Genomic DNA, 12387 nt, shown 5'->3' on the forward strand with positions numbered 1-12387 from the left:
GGAGTGATCCCTGAGCATGCTGCCAGGTGTGACTCCCTCCAAAAAAAAAAAAAATAGTAGTGTAGTGTATTATTGCCAGTCTTTACTTTTTCTTTAATTGTTTACAAAGAATAAATAGCTGAAAATTTAATGAATAGCTGAAATTTTAAAAAACTGTAATCAGAAGGAGCAGCACTTTGGCTAACCAGACCAACTAATTATGTACTATGTTAAATTTACCTCTGCACAGGACTGGTGTTAATATTTATAGAGAAACCAGTGAGTTTTTTTTTATTATAAATGCATCTTTTTTGGATTGTGACAGACATGTGCTGAGCAGATGGAAAATGTATAGTTTGGATATCCTTAAGTAAATGCTGGACGTATGTCAACACACTTGGAGTTGTAAATATTTCCATGTGTAACTTTATCTGAAATGACTATCTTGATGTTTTTGAAAGTCAGCTTGGTCTTGGTAGCAGTGCAGTTGGAACAGTACAGAGGAATAATCAAGTGAGAGTCAGCACAGTATTTCCTTATTCCATCTTATAATGAAAAATGGGAAGCATCACTAACAACAACAACAACAAAAAAACTGCTCCTCGTTCTGTGTGTTGAGCTTTCTTTCTCCCCCTCTCAAATGGTACTTTTATTATTATTTGGGAGGGGGGCATGCTCAGCAGTAATCAGGGTTTTATTCCTGGCTCTACACACAGGGGCATCACTCCAGGTGGGACGTGAGGGACCATATCCTGGGGATCAAACCCAGCTAGTGCTTAGCTATAACTATCTCTCTGGCCCCAAGTAGTAGTCCTTTTTTTTTTATTATTAACTTTTTGGGTCACACCCAGCGTTGCACAGGGGTTATTCTTGGCTCATACACTCAGGAATTACTCCTGGCAGTGCTCAGGAGACTGTACGGAATGCTGGGAATTGAACCCAGGTTGGCTGTGTGCAAGGCAAATGCCCTACCCTCTGTGCTATCACTCCAGCCCCAAGTAGTGGTACTTTTAAAAAGCAAATAAAGTGACCGACCATAGGAACTCTTACCTTCTTTCAGTTCTGCTGTGTAGCAAGAATCGTGTTTTGAAAAGTGATTATAAATTGTCAAATTGGCTTTGTCACTTAGCTAATGCTCAGTGGTTCAAAGTTAAAGCCTCGGTATTAAGTGCTTTAAATTAATTAATCTTGATTTGTGAATGCTAAGTATAAGATGGACTTGGAATTCAAGATCCTTCATTGTCCCATGTTGTAAGACCAAGTTGGAAAGGCAACCAGCCGTTCTGTTACTTGTTTAAAAGTTTGTACAGTATTGACTTGTGTGACTGTATTGGAAATGAAAAACGACAGTGATTATTTTAAATGTTGTGTTATTTAAAATATAAAAATATTGCTGTCTTTGTTTATGATAAATACTAAATTTAAGCTAAGCTATAAGAGATGCTGTTTGGAAATATGGAAGATACAAGAAGGAAGCCAAATAACAAGTGTATGCTTGTGTTTCCTACTGATGAAGACTTTCAGACCAGTTATTTCCATGGGTAGGTGATGTTACTCTGCATGTATACATACACTTACATTTTTGCATGATTATACATGTAGAAGAGGTACAATTTTGACTAGACTGTTGACCCATTGTCTCAACTATGAGATTGGGGTGGGGGGTGTGAGGGCAAGATGTTGAATGGCACTCCTGATATAAAATTTAAAATCAATTATTTTATATATATTTATGAACTCGAACACTTGAAAAGTCCTTTTAAAAATAGGATATTTGGTCAAATAGTCAATATTGTACTTGACCTTCATATCTTCTGCATCCTAGTATTTGGATATCACAATCGTTTCTTGATTCCGTAGTAATCATGTCGAACTCTGATGAGAACTCCACAAATCATTCCACTTTTTTCTTTTCTTTTTTTAGAGAAGAAAAGCTTCAATCATGGAGCAGATTTTTTTTTCTCCCCTTTTTCTCTTTGATCTAAAATCTATTAACAGCTAATATTGAAGCCACACTTGAATATTATGAATTTGATTTGCCCTCTTGGGGGAATTCAAAATTATTTTTTAGTCAACTGAAATGACCATGATCATTAGAATTTCATATTGTAAAATGTCTGTTTAAATAGTGGCACTTAATAACTCATTTGCTTTGGTATATTTGGTCATTTTTTTTATTTAAAAAATGTTGTTATGTCAGCCTATGACGTGGGAACTTAGTTTTTAAAGGATAATGTGTTCCATGTTTTGCTCAGTGACAATTTACACAGTGGACATATGTATTAAACCAGTAATCCTTCATTGTGTTCTATTATTGGCATATGTATTCTTCATAGTCAAGAGTTTCATAAAGTAGATGTGTTTAATGTTAATTTGTTGGATGGTGTTAAATATTTCTTTATGGGGTTGAATGATTTGCCTGCACTTTATTAATAGCAATTTGGGGGAAGAAACAGCATTCATTTATTTCTGATTTATTCTAGAACAGATGTAGTAGTAAGGAATAAGTTTCATACCTGAACAAATACTTTACTTTTGCTTTTTTGCTGTTATATTAGAAAAAGGATATCATAATTTTAAAAGCATGTGTATATTTTCCAAGCATGAATATTAAGTTATTTTAGCATGATTTGCTGCAGTTTAATTACTTTGGAACTCAGCTGCTGTTTTTCAAGCTAGTTAGGTTGATTTGGAGTCGGAGGGGATCTCTTAATTTTCCAGTAAGAACTTTAACCTCGTCTTCTAAAATAACCTGTAAGATTGTGTATCATCTCCTGGGAGTGTGGGCTAGTTTTCTTTCTTACGCAAAAGAAAATACAAATATCTCTTATAAGATATCCAAAGCAAAATCCGGAAGATGGATTTTGTGACTAGTATCTTTTTTGTAGGTTATCATAAAATTCTTAATACCCCGATATTATAGAAAGAGCTTTAACTGGAAATAGTGAAGTAGAGCTCTTTGTGTTTTCTTTATATCTTTGAAAGTGGGGGGGAAATATATATACATACATAGGCATATACATATGTCTATATATGTATATATATATTCATATTTGATTTTCTTCTTCACCCAGGATTTTCAGTATTAGCCAGTAAGAGGAAGAGTTAGATTCATTCTCTTAGGAACCTTAGATTGTTTTAATCATTTGCGTCAGGTTTTACTTAAAAAAAAAAATTCTCACTTTCTCGAAAATCTTCCCCCTTTTCTTAATCTTTTTGCTCTTCAGAAATTTGATGGGCATTCCGTGTAACATTGTTCAGTACAGTCCTGTCTTCTGTTTTCCATACCCCTCACCCCTCCTCCCCACGTGTGTTCCTCTCCTTTGTAAGCTTGGATTATCTTTTCCCATTTTCACCTCCTGTGCCAACTATTTCTGTGTACAAAGTTCAGCTTTTCTGATGAAGTTGAATAGCAAAAGATAAAGGCAAATTGGCATTTAGAGGACTCTTACTAGTTTCAGTCCACATGGTAGATACAAGTATACATTTTCTTTCCTCCCTAGATGGACCTCCAGTTGTAGCTCATTATGATATGTCTGACACCAGCTCTGACCCAGAAGTGGTAAATGTGGACAATTTATTGGCGGCTGCAGTAGTTCAAGAGCACAGTAATTGTGTAGGCGGCCAGGACGCAGGAGGTACCTGGAGGACCTGCGGGCTTCTAGAGGAGCTGAAGGCGGAGGCAGGTTGGTCGCCCACCCCCGTCCCTTCTCTGCAGGTGTAATGTGCATGTCACCTGGCCAGCTGTTTGCCTTGTAGTGGACCCTACTGAGACGAGTGGGCCCACTGGACTCCAAAAAGACTTGGGAAGCATGTCATCCATCTTTTCTAATCAAGACAGAAGTGAGACTTTATTTATGTCAGTAGACCTATTTCTGGGGTAACCAATGCCTAAGATGTGAAAAAAAAAGTAGATTCCCAGAAGAGTTAATCCAACTTTCCTCCTGCCTCCCTACTTCTCCATTTCCTCACTGCTCTGCATCTTGGGGAGCTGCTTGTACCTGCCTCATAGGACTGCTCCTTTCCTTCCATTTCTGCTTCTGTTACTTTATTTAAAAAAAAAAAATCCTTCTCCTGTCTTGCATTATTTTCCCGGGTTCCATGGGGATTCTTAAGAGGGACTCAAACCCCCTAACCCTTAGCTGCAACCTCTGAAAACCTTTGTAGTTGCTCTGGCTTCTCCTTCTCCTTCAATATGTTTCTCAAAACTCTTCGATCTTTTTTTACTTCCTGGTTGAACCTGTTACGAAAAAGCGCTAGAACTCGAAGAAAAGAAGGGAGGTACGCTGCTCATGCTGGATGTGTTATCTTTCATGTTAAATTGCACGGGCCTTTATGCATCTAGTTGTTTGGTCATTACCTAAAATAGTATTTATGGGATGTGTTTTGTATTACAGACATAACAAAGAGTTATTATTTAAAACTTAAAATTGAGAGTGTTAGGAGAATAAAACGGGAAAGAACTGTCACAAATCACACTTAAGTCTTTCCGAATTATTGGAGCAAATTTAAGATTTTGTTGTTGAGTTCCCAGCTACTTTGTTGTGGCAGATTTTGAAACTGGACCAGGTTCTCATTAAGGTTTGATTGCTCAGTGTTTATTTGACCTCAGACAAAGTGTTTGCTCCTGGATTTAAGCTTTTATGTGTACAAATACTTGCTTTGCCCGTTGCCCATAAGAAGTTTCCAGAAGAATTTTTATTACTATGTATGAACATTGCAAAAACAGCTAACAGTATTTTTATATCAGTTGGGAGTAGTTTGACCACATTTTTCATAATACATATTTCTAAGATAATTTTGTGTTCTGTGTACTGATTAATTTACCATTTTCTTCCAACTTACCTTCTTTTTAGTTTTTCCATTAAATGTAATAAATTTGATAAGATTATTACTAATAAACTTAGTAATAAATTCTTGGGGAAAATATGAACAATTAACTTTTTTGGTTTTCATATTGAGGGTTTTATTTTGTGTATAACATTGATAGTTAATTCATGATTTTTTTAAAAATAAGTCTTACAGTGGCTTATGACTTAATGTGATAAATGCAGGGTTTAGGGGCTCGGGGTATCATTGAAGTTATCTGCATAGGGGCTAGATCACACAAGTTAATTATTAGCTCAGTTATTTAGCCTTCATGTGCTTAAATCTATTGTTGATTATCTTTATTTATTTTGCTTTTGGGGTCACATCCAGAGATGCTCAGGGGTTACTCCTGGCTCTGCACTTAGAAATTGCTCCTGGCAGTGCCTTGGGGACCAGATGATGCCAGGGATTGAGCCTGTGTTGGCCACGTGCAAGGCAGATGCCCTACTCACTGTACTATCGCTCCAGCCCTATCTTTTAAAATTTTGGTCACACAATGACATGAACTGTATCACTCAGGTATCTAAAATGATGTGTTTTTTTCCCTCTGTGGGTATGTGTTTTGTTTTGGTCCTGGTGGTGCTGCTTGCTTCTGGCTTTGTGCTCAGGGATCAGTCCTGGTAGTGCTCCCTAGGTGGTGCTAGGGGCTATTTCTCAGACCCTACCATCATTTTTTGGTAATGTACTTTCTCTGGCCAGGGATCCTAGGTCATGGGGTTGTCAGTGCCTGTGTTGGCTGTAATGAAGCCCACAATCTCATGTGCTGGCCACTGTGGGGTTTAAACTCTGGCTTGCCAGCAAACGTTTTTAGGCCTCTGAGCCATCGTGTAGGCCTCCTGCCATCATGCTTAAGACACAAAGCATGGGCGCAGAAGTTAGCTCAGAGAGCTGGAGTGCACCCCTGCTGTGTGGAGGCCCTGAATTTGGTCCCCAGCACTGCACGGTCCCCTGAGCATTTCCTTGATGACCCTAGTGATCCCCTGCACTGCTGGGCCCGGGCAATAAACCCTGCCCGTCCACACAGCCCAGAGTGGCCCCTGAGCACTGCTTAGATGACTAGGAGTCACCATAAGAGAAACAAACAGGACAGTAAAAATACCAGAGGCAGGAAAACCCGTGATTTCTGTTACTTTAACTCTTCCTGTCTTCACTCCAGAGTTATCCAGAATCTCCTCTTTGATGTGGGTATTTCTGTTTATTTGCAAACATTTTCTCACTGTATTATATATTTGTACATTTGCAGGCCAATTTTGTTTTGTGTTTTTAAAAGTTTGTCCTTTTTTTTTTTTTCTTTTTCGGTCACATCTGGTGATGCACAGGGGTTACTCCTGGCTCTGCACTCAAAAATTAACTCCTGGCAGTGCTTGGGGGACCATATGGAATGCTGGGGATCAAACCCAAAGCAAACTCCCTACCCGCTGTGCTATCGCTCCAGCCCCAAAAGTTTGTCCTTTTTTAAACTCATGTTTTATTTTCACTTAAAGTTGTTTTAATCCCCCCATCCCATTCCCTTTTTCTTGGGGGGGGGGAGGTCACCTGCCAGTGCTCAGGACTAACTCAAGGCTCTGTACTCAGGGAACTCTCCTGGTGGCTCAGGGGACCATGGGATGCTGGGGATCGAACCCAAATTGGCTGTGTGCAAGGCAAACACCCTGCCCACTGTACTGTGACCAGCTCCGCCTTTTATCGTCTTTGTTGTATTGACAGGGGTTGCCCACTTGGCTTTATTGCTCACACTCTTGAGTGGTGCTCACTGCGGTTATACACTTTTTGTGGTGTCCTCAAGCTTCCCAAGATGGATTAGAATTATCTTGGCTCGATATTGCATATGACTACTTGTTTTGCCTTCAGGGCACGCTTGACCATGTTCAGCAGCTACTCTGGCTCTGTACTTGGGCGTTCTCCCCTGGCAGTGCTGGGTACCATTCTTTGGTTCCACGTGCAAATCATTGCATCGCAGCCCTTTGAACTATCTCTCTGGCCCCAGAAAAGAAAAAAACAAAAAGAAGAATCATACTTAGCAGCAGTAAAGCTCTCAAAATATTAAATTTAAAAGATTAAGTAAGTGAAAGTAAAGTAAAGGCCCTCCCGTTGATCATCGCTTTGCTCGAGCGGGCCCAGTAACGTCTCCATTGGAGACTTTGTTGTTACTGTGTCTGGCATATCGAATACGTCACGGGGAGTTTGCCAGGCTCTGCCGTGCGGGCGAGATACTCTCGGTAGCTTGCCGGGCTCTCCGAGAGGGGCGGAGGAATCGAACTCGGGTCGGCCATGTTGGCTGCGTGCAAGGCAAACGCCCTACCGCTGTGCTATCGCTCCAGCCCCAAAAGATTAATCACAAGTTTTTATCATTCTATTTATTTTCGTTGGTATTGAATATTCTACAGTTTGATTATATCACACCTTGTGCACCCATTTTCCTCTTTAAAAAAAATTCTTCTAGGGGCCACACCCCAGGATGCCTTGGGGCTGAGGGGTATGCCAGAGATTGCATCTGAGGTCTCTCACATGCAAGTCTCTACTACTCCAACAAGCCACATCCACAGTGACTTACCCATTTTCTTGCTGAACATTTAGGATGCTATTCTACATGATACTGCCATGAACATTTCTTGCATGAATCTTTTAGAATCTTTATATGATATTTTCTCTGGGTTGTCATATATAGAGCATGTATGTGTGTTAGGTTGTTAGGTGTTTTGGGGCCATACCCACCATGCTCACAGGTTACTCCTGACTCTGCACTTAGAAATTACTCCTGGCAGTGCTCAGGGGACCCTATGGGATTGCCAGGGATGAAACGCAGGTCAGCTGCATGCAAGACTAGTGCCCTCCCCACTGTTCTATTGCTCTGGCCCCAGCCAATAAAATTCTCTCTAGGTTTTTCTATGTCATGGTACAGTCATCACTCTATAAGAGATACCCATAGATACTCTGTGAAGCCATCTGTTGACATAAGGTAGCTTTGTAAATTTGTTTTTGGGGACATACCTGGTGATTCTCAGAGGCTACTCCCAGCTGGGTAATAGCACGTCCAGAAGGGAATTGAAGTTGAGATCCCTACCTGCTACTTCATCCCTTTGAGCCATCTCCCTGACCCTGGGAGTAATTAAAACAAAATGGACAGTGCAGATGTGTGAGTAATAAAACATTATATATAAAAATATAGTTGTCTAAATGGTAACTTCTCTTGCAGATTTGAATATGCATATGTTACAACAGATATTAATAGAATTTATGCCCAATTTCCTGTTTACGGTTTTTATACTTGAGCTATTAGTATAAGTTGCTTCTTTATTGTGATCAGTCTTGTGATTTGGGTTTTTATGATTTGAGAAATGCTTTAATGGTCAACCCAAATTCTCTCTTCTCCCTTTCCCCCCCAAAAAAAGAACAACAGTCACAAAGCAGTCTATCCTGGGTTCATCAGTGGTCTCTCACTGAGCTCACTGAAGTGATTATTGGAGGAAGGGATTAGTATCCCTTCTTCTGAGCCATTAAGTGATATGCTTGCACACAAAATTGTTTCTTCTGTTCCATTTTCTTTTTTTTAAATTTTATTTATTTAAATTTTATTTTAAATAAAATAAATTTATTTATTTTTTAAAATTTTATTAATAAAATTTTAAATTTTATTTTTTTAAATTTTATTTCTTTTGGACTTTTTTTGGGGGGTCACACCCAATGATGCTCAGGGGTTACTCCTGGCTCTGCACTCAGGAATTAATCCTGGCGGTACTCAGGGAACCATATGGGATGCTGGGGATCAAACCCGGGTTGGCCGCATGCAAGGCAAACGTCCTACCCTTTGTACAATGCTTTGGACCCTCCATTTTCTTTTTAATGGAGGCAAAAAGAGTTGAAATTCAGATGGCCACTTGGACAACAACTGACAAACTTTTCAGGCCTTGCATTTTTAGGTTTGATGCTGGAATTGGCCATTGTGGTGGGTGGCAGCCTAGTGCCAATGGCATGGTTCTAAACCCTGTGCAAACTGTGTGGCCTCAGGTCAGTTATGTAAAGCCTCACTCAGTTTTTCCCGCCAACAAAACTCAGTCAAAACTACTCTCTATCCTCAAACATTATCGCTGCCATCAGTTGAACCTACGGTAATGTGCTTGGGACCACGTTCAGCACCAGTGAGGCCTCAGGAATGCTCAGCAAACTCAAACCACTGTATTCATGCTGAAGTAGGCAGTAAAAATTAGATGCAATTATAACTTCTGTTTTGCTCTCCTGCCTTGTAATGAGTCTCATTTGTTGCAGTTATTTTTTAAACATAGAAATTCCTTGGTGAACTTCTCAAATTTCAGGCTCCCAGCTTTTTCCCTGGAGAGAGTTCTGTAAGTAGGTCTGAAATAGTATATGGAAATGTGTGTGTGTGTGGGGGGGGGGGGGTTAGTTTTTGAGCCACATACAGTGGTACTCAGGACCTAATCCTGACCCATTTCTGGGTTTTCTCCTGGTTTGGTGTTTGGGGAACTGTGCTGTGCTAAGAATCAAACCTGGGCTCCAGCACAGAAAGCGTGCACCCTGCCCTTCTGACCGTCTGTTTTCGCTTATCGCATTAGGGAGCTCCTGGGATCATACATGTTTAGGAAACTCCCAATATACTTGAAAATGGTTTAATTTTTGCTTACTCTGAGTGATCCCTCACCATAGACAAATGTTGATTTGGTTGAAAGAAGCAGAAGTTTGAAGTACTCTTGGATGTCTTTTAATTACGCAGAATAATTTTATTCAGTCCCGCCATACACTACCTGGGGAAACTAATAAACATGGTTTTGTTCCCATCAACCTTTCTGTCAAGGTGTGTGTATGCTGTGTATTTACCCATCCTTAAAATAGGAATGGATGGTACTTTAATTTAGCCAAACCTGGGCTTAGTGGTAATGCAGAGAATCACATCTTGAGCTTCCTGTTCGTAGTGTCAGTTTTTATTTATTTTTTTAATCATCAGACCCCAGTGACTATACCTCTATTATTCAATTAAAGTCAGTCTAATCAGTCTGCTTCAGGAGATCAGGTTTGGGCAGTTTCCTCTTGTTTATCTGTATCTGTAAGGTTGTCAACTCCCATTCCCCTTTCCCCTCACTTTAAGAAATTTTCAGTGTTCTGTTTTGTTTTGTTTGTTTGGTGTAAAAAACTATGCATGCAGAAGGTTGTGTGTTCGCGGGCTCTCTGGACGGCTCTATCTCACCGCCCGCGTTCGGTGCCCTAGAGCCGCTGTGTGTGGCCTGCATCGGGACGGCTGTTGGCCAAGGGCAGATGAAGGAAGAGACGAGGGCCAGGCCGGTTGATCTTAGTGGCAGTTTATTACAAGGAAGTTTATCCCATAGAAGAACTTATGTTGTGGAGGGCCTAGGTTCTCTCAAGCACATGTTCCCCTTGCTAGTCTCTCGGTAGTCCATCTTTTCACCCTGCTCTCTCCTTCTCCAGCTCCCTTCTAGTCTGGGCTGACACTCCACCCAGTCAGGTAGCCAAATCAACATAAGAAAGCCCTTCCTGACTGCTCAAGGGCAAGATACCTCTTAAGGTGTTTTTCTCTTTTCCTCAGTCCAATAAACTATCAACTATTCCTGAGGTTATACAGAAAGGACAGAACAGTATTATCCTACAGTTTGGGGGGCTCAGAACTTACTTTTGGCTCTGAGCTTAGGGATCAGTCCTGGAGGTGCTCAGGGGACCATATGGTATCCTGGGGATTGAACTTAGGTTGGCCATATGCAAGGCAAGTGCCCTGCCTGCTGTCCTGTCTCTCTGCCCCTACAGTTTTCTGTGTTCTTGTTGTAAAAACACAAACATACTTCACACAAGATAATCATGATCACTAAATTTTTTAATACATACTTTGAAGATTAAAACAAGAATGGTAGTGATCTCAATAATTACTTGGTTACTACATTTCAAAGATTTGTTTTGGGTCATAACCCAGCAGTACTCAGGGTTTACTCCTGGCTCCATGAGAGAATAGATTTAGAATTTTCTCATCATTGAGTGAAGTCATCTCCAGAGGCAGAGACCTAAAAGCAGGAGCCAGCCAGTGCCCACAGAACCACCTAGCAGCCCTTTAAGTTATTTTCAGTTTAGTACGTGGTGATTGTGGTATTCATGCTTTTCCTACAGGGCTGATTCTTATCCTTGACTAGGGAAAAATGGCTGCCTCAACAGTGTTTCTAAGAGCTGAGAGCATCTTGGCTCAACCTTGTGTGTGCTGTGGACCCCACCCTGCTTGGATTCCTGTTAGGTGAAGGTGGAGCATGGCATGGGGCAAGGATGCATGGTTGGGGGGGGGGGGGGGCTGAAGACCCAGAAGCCAGGAAATGTCACAGCGCCCGAGGAGTGTGTGACAGGCGAGTAGAACTGCCTTGAGGAAAGTAGACTGATTGTCTTGGTCCTGAGACAGAAGCAGGCTACAGTTTTGACTGTTGGAGAATCAGTGTTGGGACATTTCTTAATAGAATATCCCTCAGGCTTACCCTGGGTCCCATTGATGGGTCATCTGGGTGACACCTTTCACCTAATGGTCTGACAAGCGTGGCAAACGCTTGTCATATACTTAGAGTTGTTTTACCTCCTACCCCCATCACTTACCTCTTAATCTCTTATTGTCTTCCTTCCTTCCTTCCTTCCTTCCTTCCTTCCTTCCTTCCTTCCTTCCTCCCTCCCTCCCTCCCTCCCTCCCTCCCTCCTTCCTTCCTTCCTTCCTTCCTAAAAGGGAAATTGGCCGTACAAAGCATACTTGGGTTTTAGGTAATCTATTGTAGAGCACCACACAGGTTTTACACAATACTAAATCCCAGCTGGAGCGATAGCACAACGGTAGGGTGTTTGCCTTGCACGCAGCCAACATGGCCGACCCGAGTTCGATTCCTCCGCCCCTCTCGGAGAGTATCTCGCCCGCACGGCAGAGCCTGGCAAGCTCCTCGTGATGTATTCGATATGCCAAACACAGTAACAACAAAGTCTCCAATGGAGACGTTACTGGGCCCGCTCGAGCAAATCGATGATCAACGGGAGGGCCTTTTTACTCGAGCAAAATCCCAGCTGGGTTGAATTGGCAGTCTTCATGGCCAAAAATGCAGTGTCAAATGGATTGAACCAATCACGTGGAAGCAGTATATGATTTGTAAGTTCCGCGTGGTACTTATAAGTTAGAAGACTTTTGAATATTAGAGTTAGGTATCTTGTTTCTCAAGATCTTGTAAGATTATAAACATGACATAATGTGCTTCCATTTTTACTTGTCCCGTTCGGGGATGTGGCTGTGTAGGGGATGGTAGGGATGGTATCAGGGTGAGGGAAGGGTCTGCTTCTGAAATCACAATGTGGGAGACATCCGGCCTTGACAAAAAATTTCACAAGTTGCAATTGAACATTGGAATTGTGGAGCCAGAACTGGGTACAGAGATACCAAGAATTCCCTGTTGTTTGTTTGGGGGGTCATACCTGGCAGTGCTCTGGGGTTACGTCTGGCTCTGCTCAGAAGTTATAGCTGACCGTGCTCAGGACCCTGCGATGTTGGGGGTCAACCCCAAG

The 12387-nt window shown here is 41.3% G+C and overlaps 1 protein-coding gene across 4 annotated transcripts in view; it reads left to right on the top strand.

The window, feature by feature from the left end:
• Positions 1–12387, top strand: part of ARK2N (arkadia (RNF111) N-terminal like PKA signaling regulator 2N) — an 89781-nt gene that overhangs the window by 62170 nt on the left and 15224 nt on the right. For 3 of the 4 annotated variants that reach the window (XM_056138080.1, XM_056138079.1, XM_056138078.1), the window contains exon 3: positions 3483–3665. The exons of the other annotated variant lie outside the window; for it this stretch is intronic. In XM_056138080.1, coding sequence (XP_055994055.1) covers positions 3483–3665 — 183 coding nt within the window. The remainder of the gene's footprint in view (positions 1–3482; positions 3666–12387) is intronic. 4 annotated transcript variants of the gene reach the window in all.

This window comes from Sorex fumeus, unplaced genomic scaffold, assembly GCF_029834395.1.
Source record: "Sorex fumeus unplaced genomic scaffold, SorFum_2.1 ptg000128l, whole genome shotgun sequence".
NCBI classification, from domain to species: domain Eukaryota; kingdom Metazoa; phylum Chordata; class Mammalia; order Eulipotyphla; family Soricidae; genus Sorex; species Sorex fumeus.